Raw genomic sequence first — 14830 nt, forward strand, 5'->3', positions numbered from 1 at the left:
GGTAACAAGACCCAGTTAGGCTTAATTTGCCCTGAACTCAAATTTCACAATAGTTAATAGCTCTGCTGTAATCTCGACTCTCTATATAGTTAGCACATTTCTAATGTGGTATAATAATACAACTCCTTACCTTATAAACTTTCTCAGAACATGGTTCTGGAATGCTATGATCCTCCTGAAGTTCAGTGGCTTTTGCTGACTCATTTTGATACTTCTCTTCAGAAGGTCTTTTGTTTGATTCTTTACTTCCTTTATCTTTTGTATCCCATCCTTTCTTTTTACTTAGCAATCTTTCTTCCTCTTCTTGTTTTTCTTCCTTTTCTTTTTTTTCTTCCTCTCGTAATCGGTCCTGCTCAATCTTCCAAGCCTACATTCAACATCAGGAATTAAACAGACTGTTTTTATCTTTGTACCACAAGATATTTCATATGTGCATACTGAAAAGAGTAGAAGCAAACAAAACCAAAAGAATCAAAGTTCTAAGCTAAGCCACATTTCCAAATGTGGCAAAAGTCTCACAATATTATGCACCAAATTTTGGACAAAATTAGTGATTCATTCAATCTATAACAGCAGCCATTGTTGACCAAAGGAGATGAATCAGGTGATTATTCATATCTTACAAAATCAGTCACAGGAGAATGATTTTGTTGAATACTTTTCCACAATGTTTAGCATCAAACCACAATGCTTCATTGGTATTAACTTATTCTCCAAATGCAACTGTGAGATAAAATTATTTTATTTTTTTACAAAAAGAGGAATGAAGTGTCAATGCCAAAATTAGCAGCTTGCATCAGGAAGACATTTGAGATTTTCTGGAGTATTTAGGGTTTTGTAGCACTTTATAATCTAAACATATTAAAGGAGAAGCATTTTTGGGGAAGAAATGGCAAGCATTGAGAACTACAAGTCAGGCATTAGCCTAAATTGAGCTGTGACAGCTAACCTAATTTCCTATCTACATTCCACATTAGGACTTGAACTGCACAGCATAACACACTGCGAGGAAGATGAGACATAATATGTCTGTGAGGAGTCAAAAAAAAAAAAAAAAGCAGGAGAATACAATATCAACAATAGTAGATTTGTGCAGATTAATGGATAGTACCATTGCTAACACCAAAACAACTGTGTGCTTAATCCCTACCTCAGTTAGAAATTTACTGTGTAAACCGGACTAGTGAATTAATCTGTAGTGAATGGTCATGGACTAAATCTATAAAATGGGATTCTCTGACATAAGGGAACTCTGAGGTACCATATTACATTCCCTAATTTCAAAGAGCTGTAGACAGTAAAAATATAGTTGGGTACACAAGTACTTCCATGAATCTAGATCTTATCTTTTCATACCTTTAAAATCACTTCCTATACTTCACTATAGTATTGCAACTATAAATTGCTTTGGAATGCCTAGTCTAACTCCAAATAGTTGTCTCTTAAGAAAATAACATTACACAACTCACAATCATTAAGGAATAAATTAAAGAAAATAACATATACAAAAAATAACAGAGCAGAAAAACTAAGAGGACTCAGTCAAGCCTATGTAAACAACAAAGCCTTACCTTCCTAAGAAAGCACTACAATCTAGTCCATTTCGGAAACATAAATATTTTTGCCTCACCTTTAGAGAATTTTCTCTGATAATGAGACTTTCTTCATTCTTGGATTGAGACTTTGTTACATTCTCAGGTTGAGTTGTGCTGCCTTTGAAAAGTGAAAGGGAGAATAAGTGAGGTTATAAATACAGGAAAATAGAATAATTTTTTTAAATGGTGAAAAAAAAGATGTGCAAATAAAAATGTATATTTAAAAATAGGGAAAGCACAACTGTACAATAAATAAACCTTAAATATACTTAGAAATAAAATTGAAAATCTGTTAAGAATAGAAGAAACTTGATTCTCATAACTGGGGACCAAATACACTAAATAATATATCAATAATGTGCAAAGACTGTCTCTCTGCTTCTTGCTATTGAAGGCTTTGCTCTGGCAGTGTTTGTTTTTAACTGAGCCAGAACAAGCTCAATACCAGAGTCGTACACATTGCAACCTTTCAGGACAAAACACCCCGAATAAATGCTATCTGAATCTTCAAACCTTCACTAAAGAAACACTCACCATATGCCTCAGTTGCTATTACAGCTTTATAGCATCTATGACTTATGAAAAGAGTACCTTCTATAAGTGTAGTTTTATACTATGCTTGGATAACCCTTATTTACCTTCTAGAAAAGATAATTTAAACTATATTAAATTAACACTACCAGAAACTTCTATTAAATTACTTTGTATGATAAAGTAGAAACTGCAGTGTCAGTGAAATTGAAAACACCTAAGGACACCGTTCCCCATCTGCATGTTCCAGCTAGAGGTGATTATATCCTTTCAGCAAGTAGTCTATGAATCATAACTGTCACAAAGCATCACATGGGCAAGATTCAGTCTAGCTCCTGTGACAGCTAGATATGTACAAATTATGATTTAGTAGTCATAACTGTACTTTTAGTTTCAAATTATAATCATAGATGTTAACTGAGTTGAGAAGTAATGTTTCTATTTTTGTAAATGCTAACTGCTAGTCCTGGGAGGTTTCAAAGTGCATTCTCAAGAAAGGGAAGAAAGCAAAGGTTAAACATAAACAAATCATTGTTATTACCATTTAAATACACAAGTAGACAATTTTGACACAAGTTCTTTTTTGTCAATAGAGGTTTTCAGATTCTATCAACAGTTACTGTATGAACTGCTTGCTATTTTCGCAACCCAAAATGTCGCTTATAATTCAAGTTTGCTCTGCAGTCTTGTCAATTCAAGTTTCCAGTTTTAGCTTCTAGCCCACAGCTTATGGCTTCCAGCTTTTATCCTGCCCTTTAAAAAGGAATTTTCCTGAATCGTGTTACCAGCTTTAACTACTGCTTACCTCGTCATATGTTCAGTCATCTGAACAGATACATATTTACATGCAATCCTTAATCTTATTAGATAAGCACAGCTATTGAAAATGTAAAGCTGTCAGTTTTCAGAACAGATAAAGATACAGAATACTTAAATATATACATTTAATTAATTCCAAAACATATTTATGCCTATATAGATGTCAAAACAGTGTAATCCTATGAAAAAACATATGCAATTCTGCTCTGAACATATCTGTGTCTCAGCACTTAGAGTGAAAAATTAATTTACTAGGATACAATAAAAAGATATCCATTTCTGGCCTTCTTAGTAAAGCCAGTTTTTTTGACAGTGCTGGCAAACAGTCCTAGAGGCCCTTCTGCCATGGCTTTTTCCAATTTAAAAGACTCTATTTGCTTACCTATCTTCTCTTTTTGGTATTTAGCTTCTTCCTCTTTCACCCAATCTTCAACAGAGTTGGCCACCACCTCAAGATAGCTCCTGAAAAGCAGAATATCCCTTTATATAATATAATATGGTATTCACTAATATGATTTCAGGTCAAACAAGATCACTTGGCTTCTCAGTTTCTTATACAAGTATTATTCTACAATCTTTGAGACAAGACTTGTATTTGAAAGGATTTCTCTCAGTTTTTACAGGAACTGGTACTTTTACTTAGCTGGTATTTGCTTAGTACATGTTACACTTGGAATTTTGCTTATCCTTTCTGCAAAGAAATATAAGAAACTTGTCTGCCAAAGAACACCTGCTAAAGAAAAATCCAGGAAATCAGAAAACCTCAAGACATTCAGTTCCAAAAGGCTCAGACTCATTGTCATCCCCACTCTTTTGCCACTGAATAACTTATTTTCTTAGTTGTTTTTGATGCTGATTTTTAGAACATGCTTTACTTGTTCATTCAGAAACTGAAGTGTTATTGTATATAATGCAACCTCTTATTTATTGGTGTGACAAGAAAGATATTTGGAAATTGTCATCCAAATCCAGATGAGAGAATCAGTGTAACATAACCTGCCATGAATTAAGAATACTCACAGGTAGTAATTAAGTTAAACTGAGAACTGAAAGACAAACTGATCCAGAGTTTGCTGCTGGTATCTGCAGTTGCATTGTCTCATCTTCCAAAGGTGTCTGAAATGACTGCTAAAGTAGCTCACTCTAAACAATTGCTTTCAAGAAAGGAGGAAGCCTGGGAGTCTTATATGCAACTGCCACTCAAGCCCTCATTTGGAGTTGTATTTCAATTCGTGAAAGTAAAATTCTTCATGTGTGCAAAATTGAGAGGAGCATTTGAAGCATGCATTGGATTCAGTTGCTGAGTATATATAATATCTTCATGATAATTTTGTATTTACAAGTTCAGGATGATTCAATTGTATTCAAAAACTCTAAGTGGAGTAGAGGCTTTTGAGTATGAACATGTAGACAATGCAATCAGTTCTTATTGCAGCAGTATGTCCAAGAGAATTAACCTGTAGGTCATGTACAAAGGCAGGAATGCACAGTTCAGGTACAGCTTCAAGATATACAAGACTCTCCCACCTTCTGCAATGTAGGTGGAGTCTGCTTTGGGAAACTTGCATGGAGAAACTGTTGATCATATATCTGCTCAGCAGGGAGAAGGTTATTCTGTTTGTATCTGACGAAAAGTGCACAAGCTATAAAAACCTACGGTGTTGAAAGCAAAAGGCAGATCTAGTCTGGAACATAGAGTTGCCAGTACTGAAATAACTTGAAGATGAATATAGGTTATAAATAAAAAAGAGACTATTTGTGTGGAAAATATTTTTGGCCAATGAAACAGTCATTCAAAGTCTAAAATACACATTCTATTAATATGTATTCTGATGTCACTACTGCCAATGTCTGACTCAGAAGCATTTCTCAGAAAGGATTATTCTTTTCCAGTAACTTGTGTAATGTGTTTACTATGAAACTATAAACAAATGTCATTAAGATTAACTTTAGGGAAAATAATGGTTTTGATAATGCCTGAATTAATGTGGCTTCCTGATAGAGTGGCCACTTATTCTAACCAGAATTAAATGTTTTATATACACACTTATCATGTGTCCTTGCCTTCGGTTTCCTTTACTCAGTGTCATCCATTAGATTTCACATGCAGATTCCTGCTGCTACCCTTTAAACAGTATAATTTCTGAATTTTTGGATGTTCTATATGAACTACAGGACCTAATATCCATAAAAACAAAGGAAGATAACTGGGATCTCCAGGAGAAAAAGCTGCTGCAATGTCAGAAATTTAATTTCCTTTTGCATGAGAATTTGCTGTAACAGGACCCACTGTAATCAAAATGAAATTATTCTGTGATTCTGTAACCAACTGATTATCAGATAACAGATTTATATTCCAGACAGCAACTATGAAACAAGTCTACAAAGATGGTCTGTAGTCTATAAGGTGTCACAATAAAGAAGCAACAAGTGAACACAGATAAAGAACTCATCAGAGAAATTGTCAAGCTCTGCATCTATTTTGCATTTGTAACTCTTCTGTGATGAATGTGTGATTCTTAAAGCTATACCAAAAATGAGAATGATAGTGATTTTAATCACTATAAAAATCAATAAATTGCTATTAAACTCATCAGGACTCAGTTATTTCATACAAAGGTAAAAACAAGTAATACTACTCTTAATTAATAAGAGCCTGTTTCTGGCGACTCAGCAGGATCTGGAAGCTAACTGCAGGCAATAGCTTGAAGCACTCCAGGCATTTAATGAGTGTCTTCCACAGAACTGTTATGTTGCTTGGAAACATACGCTAGCAAGTATTTATGATACTTTGTCTGAAGATCCGGAATGATCTTTATCAATAAGGGCTGAATAAAGTCTGAAAATGTGCTGACTATTTTGCAGAGTATAGGCAGGTATCAATGACACATAACAGAACCAAAAAGAGAACCTATAGCTCTTCAAAAATTCTAAGTCGCATATATAGCAGTGATGTTGAATATGTATAGGAAACAAGAGCAAAGCCAAGCCATCTTGTCAGCATTCATTACACTTTCTTACAGAACTGCTTGCTGCTTTGAAATAGAACCTGGTGAAATGTCACTGGACAAAGCAGGCATGCTTTAATGTCTAAGCCTTGTTTCCAGGGGATGTGGAAGAGTAAGAAGTAGAAGCACACATCTATTTCATCCTCAGCTGATTTATAGTCAGATAAAATGCATAATTTCTCCTTTGGATGCAAAATCAGCAGCTTTTCTTTTGCAGCTATCAAGAGCTTTTCCCATCTCCCAGTTGGTCTTGATCGATTTCAATGAATGCCCTTTCAAGGTGACCAGTCAGTCTGTGGTTTTACAACCCCAGAGATGAACAGTGGTTGTTTCAGGGACAAATGCTTCCTGAGGAAATCTGGTACGTCCCTCTGCTTCTACAGCACCAATATTGCCGGGATGAGGTGTCTCTCAGCGTATGCAAACACCAGGTGACACATCAGATGTTCTGGGCTGTGTGAGCTGCTCCCTGGTGTTTGTTCCAAAAGTGCATGTATGGGTCTCCTAGGGGTCTCATGTTCAATTCTGCCCAGAAAACCCAAATACACCAGGTAGCTGAAGTGGCACCAACTGTTTATGTTTAGGAAACTTGAATTAGGCATCTAAAGTCCAGTGTCACAAAGAAGGGTAAGAACTGCTGGCAGAGGAAAGAGCTCTGGGTGCCAACAGAGCTGTGTGACAGCCCTTGAGACCACTGACCCTATGCTTGGGTCTGTCTGAATGCAAGGCCCAGCATCTTTCACTTCTCTTTTGGGGAAGATTTTCATTGCTATATAAATGCAAAACCACTGAGCAGACATTTAGTGGATCTACCCAACAAAACACAAAACAGCCAGCATTTTCTCCAAGGAACTTTGAATTTCTGCTGGTAAATATCTTCTTGCTCTGGTCCTATTCACTGCTAATCACAACAGACTGTTTTCATGGCAAATAATTTAAGTCCAAATGCCTGGAAAGCTGAGATGGACCTACAAAGAGTTCCTTGACTGAGAGCAAAGATACAAAATACAATACAAAATACAGCTTCAGGAAGTCACATTTTCCCTATTTAGTATTCAAACCTGTTCAAATATATACAGGTGTCAACCAAAGTTTATTAGAAAAGTTCCCATAATATGATAAATGAGGCACTACATTCAGAAAAGGATACCTGCAGACAAATGGGGGGGAGGTATTTTTATATGGATAATTTGTTTGACATTTTATTTGATAAATCTAATTAATCCATAGAGCACAAGAGTGACATAGCTAAAAATACCTCAGCTGTCTCTCAATGGAATTTTAATATTGTTACATATCAGTACATGGACAGTTATTCTATTTTCAGTCAATTATTTGAAATAGTAGTTGTATCTACATCATCATTTATATCACTGCTTTCAGTGTAAAAATATATTCCAAAATAAATAGGTTCATTAACAAAAGAGTTTATCAACTACTTGCACACCTCCAGCTGGTGAGCAGGTATTGATAAGGAATTAAGAAGAATGTGTTATTCTGTGGGAAAAAAATCTAATAGTAACAAAGGGATTTGAACATTTCTCAAAAAAATTTCCCACTAAATCACTCAATTTATGTATATATAGTAGAAAAACCTGGTAATTATATACTTAGACAGAATTATTTTTTTAGCATTCTTCACCTGAAATGTCCTACAATTTTCTTGCTGTGGCATTTCTAATATGATTTTGTATGTATATGTACACTATTTACATTTTTATACTTGATGATAAGGAGCTACACTCTGCATTGTTCTCACTTGGAAAAGTTCAACAGAATTCTTTTGATACAGCACTGTTTTTGGCCTGCATGACTTTCTCATAAATGTGTCACATTTAATTTCACATCTTAATTTCAAAGCTTTGCCCTAAGCACATCCATGGAGGCTTTAATTAAAAATGACTGCGAATGAGACAGGGAAGATAAAATCCATTACCTGAATCCCACATTAGAGTGCAGAGCAATATTCCAAGTCTCTTGGCTCAGACGATGTTGATTCATAGGATTGTGAAAAATCATTAGTAAAGAGTTATCTTGGGTATGATAAAAGGAATCAATACATCTGTATTCTTGGGATGCTGTATGAAGGACCTGAAAAGGAAAGAAATAAAGGTACATCCTTCCTGCAGATGGTAGCACATGTGCAGAGCCTACACAGCACAGCTTTGAGCAAGAGGTGCTCCAGAACATTCTCCTACGAGATGTAACCAAAGTATTTGGATTCCAGCAACCTGAATTGTTCAGGTAGGTGGAAACTGAAACTGCATTGCTATTCATGTTAAGAATAGATACCAACTATGCTGCACCTTCTGACTGACCATGAAGGAAAAAGTTCAGCTTCACAAAACCCATATAAATTAAAATATTAAACAAATACTTAAACAAGTTTAAATAATAAAAGAAATAAATAGCAAATAAAACCAGAATTACCATATACCAGACCAAAAAAATACCTAATTTACTTTTTTTTAATCTCAGTTGAGTTCCCTTGGTATTCAATTTGCTTTACCATGACCTGCACATCTCTGAGATTGGCTGTGATCTACATTATTCCACCCTACTCTGTACTGCTCCATCATTTTCAATATTTATATTGCCTGAAGGTTGAAACTTATTTTGTAGTCATAGGTAGAAAAAAGCCTTCTTATAAATTATTATTCTTCATAACTATGCAGCTGAAGGTTCTAGAAGGATCTGTTCTATGACCTTTCCAGGCACAGAGGTGAGGCTGATTAAGTTGGTAGATTCCAGGGAGCTCCTTTCTACCCTTTTTAAAGATGTGCAAAATGTTTCTCTTTATTCAGTCATCTGGAACTTCACCTGACTGCCATGATTTTCTTTCAAAAGGTTATTTGCCGCTGCAATAAAATGCTATTTTTAAATTCTCCTTCAGTATCTTTTTACTAGACTCACTAATTATTGGTAGTTGAAGTAGTATTAGCTATTTCTATTGCATATGAAGGGATTCCCCATGCATTGAAATGCATGACCAGACTTCAAAATTATCACACTAAAGTGGTGCTGCAAAAGTCCAGGCAGCACTTCCTTCACCCATGTATAGCATGTGCCAGGATCAATTAAAAATTACAACCTATGAAGCTCAAGGCAACACAGGAACTAAAAATCCACTCCTCCCAAGAGGATGCCTCTCAATTCAAGCCAACTACACTTGAACATATCTTTCAGATTTGTCATTCTATCTTTCTGCAAGGTAAGTTTTTAGTGTTTAGTTTGCAAGATTACTACAATGATGCTTTTAGCCCTTAAAGGGTGAAGTACTGTAACAACCAAATTTTCTATTTGCCCATAAAACATACACTGCAAATGCATTTGCAAAGTATATTTTCACAACCACTGCACTGAGTCCCAAAGCTGCTACAGAGGACGATCCCTTGGGGCAAGGTGGTTTTGTCTCCACCACTCTTTCATCTAAGAGACTTGCTGCCAAATAGGACACCTCCAGTTTGGCTAAACCAGGAAATAAAAACCTTTTACAAACTAAATTTCGCATGAAGAACTGAAAAGTACCTAAAGCACAATAATGTTTGGTAAAAATGAAAGATAAAACTGAATCAATTATTGAGCGGAAAAATACCCTGAACTCCACTACTTCTACTTTATATAGTGTTCTGAGGGAGGACTGAATAGATGAGATTGTCAGTTCAAAGATACCTGACGAAGAACATGTGGTTGAAAATGCTCTTCCAAACTCCAGTCTGTCAAGCAACGCCTCTGTGTCTTTTTTATTTCTTCTAAAGTTGGTCCTAGGCCATCATTTTCCAGACTCACCTCAAAATACAACAAACCAAAATAATGAATCTCAACATTTCAGTGTCAGTATTAAATTGACTGTAATCTTATTGGATTAATAGACTGCACCCCATGTTGCATCACAGTTAACTGCATAATGATGCATATGTGCAGACCCATATGGCACTGTTTAATCAAAAATACAATTACTCACAACCAGGTTTGGTTTTGGAATTTTTATGACAAAATAATCTAAATATTTTATTATTAGCTTATATGTTTTTGAGTTCTGTAAGCAATTATGAGTACTCAAACATGTCCTGTGATGTAACTTTAAAATTGCTATGTTTATTATGGGATATATATGTGGCAGACAGGTGATTCTGAAGATGCCAAACTACACAGTTTTCTAGTGTGACAGTTTGACAATTTCTTTTAAACTTTCACATTTGTATTTGTCTCCTGGTATTCAGAAAAAGCAGCAGAGAATTGTAATTAACAGCTTAATCGAAACCAGTCACCTTGGAATTCAAAGAAAGTGATTTCACAGTGCTTAAAAGTTATGTCAGTATTTTCCAAACATCACAGAATTAACATTTGCATGCAATATTGCAAAGGTATCCCCAGTAACATGGCCTGGCTTTGAGCAGTAGTTTCTGCTGCCTCATGCAAAGCCTAGTTGACTCCATTTCTCACACTTGCCATATCAGAATAAAGCTGATACAAGTCTATGTTCAACAGAGGATAAACCAGATCGTTTTCTTCATCTTCATCACTTGTTTCAGTACACCCTGCAAATTGAAAGCAGAACTTAAAGAATTGTTCCAAAAATTTCAGCCCTACTAAAATTGGAGTAGTGCAATTTCCTCAGTGTCCCTGATGAGACTAACATAAAGTTGAAGCTTCCTTTTTTTGTCCTATAATTATTGTTTTTGTCCTATAATTATTTTTTTTGTGCTATAATTACACAATCAGCTCTGCTACACTTCTTTACTAAGAGAGCACTTTAAAATCCAGTGACAACAAGTGCCAGATAACTAAATAAAATTAAAAGAAAAAAAAAGAAGACTTTATAAAACCCTCTCAAATAATCCTTTCTATGCTGGCCCACTGAAAATACTCAGAAGTAGCCTCCTGGTTCATAAACAAAGAACCATTTTTCTTCTTTAAAAAGCATTCCTTTGCACAGATGACATTAAAATAAAAGACAAGATCAATTGTTCTGGTACTTTCACACATTTTTGACAGATGTAAATTTTAAAGTTTAAATTAATTTGGTTTATACAGATCCATAAACTATTGGCAGAATATTAGTTCTCCTGAGGATCTGACCACTATTGCAATGAACACCTGATATGAACAGCATCACATGAGGACTTTAACTTTTATATTCTCTTAATTTAAAAAAAAAAATCCTTTCAATAGAATTCTTTATTCCCTAAATTAGGGCAGAGGTCCCTAATATTTGATCAAAATTCATATGTACAGGAAAATTACTCTTTCTGGTGGAAAATACACCACAAAGTATTTGTTTGTGTCTTATAAACAGCCCAGCTTCCAGACATACATCTTTAAGCTCTTCTCTTGGAAATTACTGCTTACTGACTGCCTTTAGAAGATTGAAGAAACCTGAAAGCAAATGTTTTATCTTCCTGGTATTTGCTTCTGTGCTGCAGAAGTGCTGAAAGGATGTTATGCTTGTAACTGCAAAATTTAATATTGTGACTAGTAAAAAAGAAAAATAAAATAACACAAAGATGTTCCCTAGATGCAGAAGAAAAGCAGATAAGAAGGACTCATTTTTGTCTGCTCCAGCCTTCTAAGAAAGGATCCCATCTAAGCTGCTTGGTTAGACATTGCTATTAGGAAAGCATGGACAACATCACAAAGTACTGCATCCAGCTCTGGGGTCCTCAGCACAGGGAACACATGGACCTGTTGAAGCTGGTCCAGAGTAGACCCAATGAAGGTGATTGCAAAGATGGAGAACCTTTCCTGTGAAGACAGGCTCAGGGAGTTCAGCCTGGAGAAGGGAAGGCTGTGTGGAGTTCTTCTTATTGTGTCCTTGGAAGAGACTTTCTAGTAGGACCTGTAGTCACAGGATAAGGAGTAAAGGTTTTAAAGGAAAGGAGGATAGATTCAGACTAGGTATAAGGAAGAATTTTTTATCATACGAGTGATGAAACACTGGAACAGATATCCCAGAAAGGTGGTGGATGCTCCATCCCTGGAAGCACTGGAGGTCAGATTCGACTCTGAGAAACCTGATATAGTTGAAAATGTCTCTGCTTATTGCAGGGATGTCAGAACAGATGACCTTTAGGGTCCCTGCCAACCTAAATAATGATTCTATGATTCTGTGATCATGAACCTAAAGGTGTAATTGCTTAAAATTACCTAATTTCTAATTTTCTTGTGTCCTGAAAAAATAATCACTTGATTTTAATGTTGCTTTTTGGCCAACACATCTCCTTTAACCAGGCCAACAACTTTTCATTATGCTAGAGTCTGCAGGAGAAAATGCAGAACTTGAGAAACTTCATTCTGCATCATCTACAATCATTAATGCCGTACTACAAAATAGCTTTTGTCTTTATTCTAGTATTCCTACAGTTACTCAATGTACAGGCTATACAATATTTGAAAATTTGGTGACTTGTGCAAGGAAGAAAAATCACATCCCTGCAATAGCAAATGATACGGTAAAACAAATAGTGGATTAAAATTCTTCAGGATTAACGTAAACAGAAAGCTTTTTACCAGAGCTTCTTGGAGATTTCCCATTAAATTTCTTTTCCATAAGGAAGGGTTGTCTCAGCTGTCTTGCAAACATGGCTGGATTATCCCAAGGGATATAAGACACTTCAGAATCACCTCCAACCTTAGATCCAGAGCTCTCCAGGAAACCAGAGTCACTTAGCCCAGTCAGCTTCATGCTTTCAAAAGTAAACACTCTGAAGGCTCTTTCTACTTCAGCCCAACTCAGAAGTTCTAAAAAAGAATTACAATCATTAACTGAAAACGTCCTTACAGCTCAGCAGAAAATAAATACAAGACCATTTAAGTGTATTGTTCTTGGCAACTCTGCAAAAGCCAACAGCAATTTCCTTTATGGTACTGGATCAACTTATGTGGGCTACATTTTACACTGCATTCAAAGTCAAATGCTTCCAAATTGCAAAATGATATGGCTACGTATTAATCCATCTTAAATGAAGTGGTTCCTACATCTGAATACCTTCTGGCTCATTAACTTTATATAAATGATGTTGATTTTAAAATACTGAGTAGGCTTTATCAGGACAGTTAGCAACTAGTTATTTTCAGTTCATGAAGTGTTTCCATTATCTGTAACTTCTCAAAAAAAGTATCAATTTTTTTTCCTCTTCAGAAGGAATTTTACACATGATTTAAGCAGAAGTATGCAAGGTGCAAAAGCAATAATAAATCCTGCTTACGCTTGTATGCATCCGTGTCCATATAACAGTGATAAACATGCAAGGGACTGGAGTTTAAGACAGAGAGTACAATGCCCAAATCACATAAAGAATATCTTCAGTTTGAAATGTTTTCTCTTTAGGGTGGTTAAGTACCTAAGCACGTCATGTATCTCGAGAATGTTGGATCTCTCAACTTCTGTTCAAATTAATCATCTCCTTTGATAGAAGCAAAGGCTTTGCTAGCTAAGTTACCAGTTAGGAGAGTCTGGCAGTACAGTATGGCCCAGTGAGGATCATCAAATTCAACACCCATCAGCTGGAAGACTATAGCAATAGCGAATAATTTAATAGCTTACTGTCCAAAATGAACATACCAACAACTAGAAACAACAGTGAAGTGTAAATTAATCCAACACAGGGAATTCAGGATGAAAGGGCTGGGAAAGTACCTTCAAATCCTGTGATTTATATGATGACATGAATGTAACTAAAGGGATTTGAATGTTTATATTTCTTAATAACCTAGAGCAGACTTTTGATATTACCTAAGGGTATTTATGTAGTCTTTGGGATTGTTTCCCAGTCATGATGGTAACCACACTCCAAGAAAAGGTAACTGCAGAAGTGATTATGGTTGGAGAAATGAATGTATTCTTGGTTTGATAAAGGGACTGTTATAAAGTAGCTTCATTTTTAACACCAACAGCTTACACATGAATAACACCATCCACAATGTATTGTGAACATTGTATGAAATATACGATGTATTTCAGAATACATTCTGAAAGCCATGTATTGTTCCATAAAAATTGTCTACTTAAGATACATGTGCTTTACCTCCAAAAGTGAGTTGATAAATCAACACAGTTTACATCAGTGTCTCTCAAAATGCATTCTACATTCTAGGACCAAAATTGCAATTTTTACTGCTGTTTTTTCCCCTCAGAATTAGTAAATGTTTGTATGTTTGCAAATATAAATAAATAAAGTAGTTCCAAGATAAGTTACAGCTCTTAATTATGCAATATTTAACACTCACAGTTGTTCCTAACCATGAAACTGAGGTCTGAAGTTAGGCTTAACTTGTATAGTAGGCTATAATTATATATAAACAAGAATGTGAAAATGGGAAATTCTGCAAAGGTTTATTTGGCAGCTTTAAAATCTTGCCCCAAAATTCCTGCTATTAGAGAGGATCATCAACCAGAAATAAAAAGAATGGAAATTGTATCAATGAAAATCATTTTACCAGTAGTAAAATAATGCATGAACTCGTGAACTCTGGCCAAGCGTTTAGTGTTGTTTTCAGTTGAAGGAGGGGTGAAATGGATAAGTTCTGTAAGAGGCAGTTTATCCATCATTTCATGCTCAATCTTTTCTGGATTAAAGTTCTCCTGGACCTGGAACAAAAATCAAAGTACCAGAGTTAAAGTAAACTTTACCACTATTGACTTTCCAAAAATTATGTTTGAATAAAGAATAATGTCTTCTTTCTACAGCAGAAGACATTGGCATGTGCTTAAGCCTGTTTGACATCAACTTATATTTGAACATGTGCCCACAGTGTGGTTTTGAATCATGGTGTCAGACATTGTAGGCAGAAAAATATTAGACACATAAGAGAATGACTGACAGCATAATAACAGACATTTGTTAGAAGTTATTGGCCTGTGCTAGCTAGACTTAA

General features: G+C 35.4%; 1 protein-coding gene across 1 annotated transcript in view; it reads right to left on the minus strand.

The window, feature by feature from the left end:
• Positions 1–14830, minus strand: part of SPAG17 (sperm associated antigen 17) — an 87139-nt gene that overhangs the window by 33987 nt on the left and 38322 nt on the right. Inside the window, exons 14-21 of the mRNA XM_077781247.1 lie at positions 14393–14543; positions 12464–12694; positions 10406–10494; positions 9626–9742; positions 7890–8044; positions 3222–3407; positions 1631–1712; positions 131–367 (exon numbers count right to left, since the gene is read on the minus strand). Of these exons, the coding sequence (XP_077637373.1) occupies positions 131–367; positions 1631–1712; positions 3222–3407; positions 7890–8044; positions 9626–9742; positions 10406–10494; positions 12464–12694; positions 14393–14543 (1248 nt within the window). The remainder of the gene's footprint in view (positions 1–130; positions 368–1630; positions 1713–3221; positions 3408–7889; positions 8045–9625; positions 9743–10405; positions 10495–12463; positions 12695–14392; positions 14544–14830) is intronic.

The sequence above is a fragment of the Lonchura striata genome, chromosome 2 (genome assembly GCF_046129695.1).
Source record: "Lonchura striata isolate bLonStr1 chromosome 2, bLonStr1.mat, whole genome shotgun sequence".
NCBI classification, from domain to species: domain Eukaryota; kingdom Metazoa; phylum Chordata; class Aves; order Passeriformes; family Estrildidae; genus Lonchura; species Lonchura striata.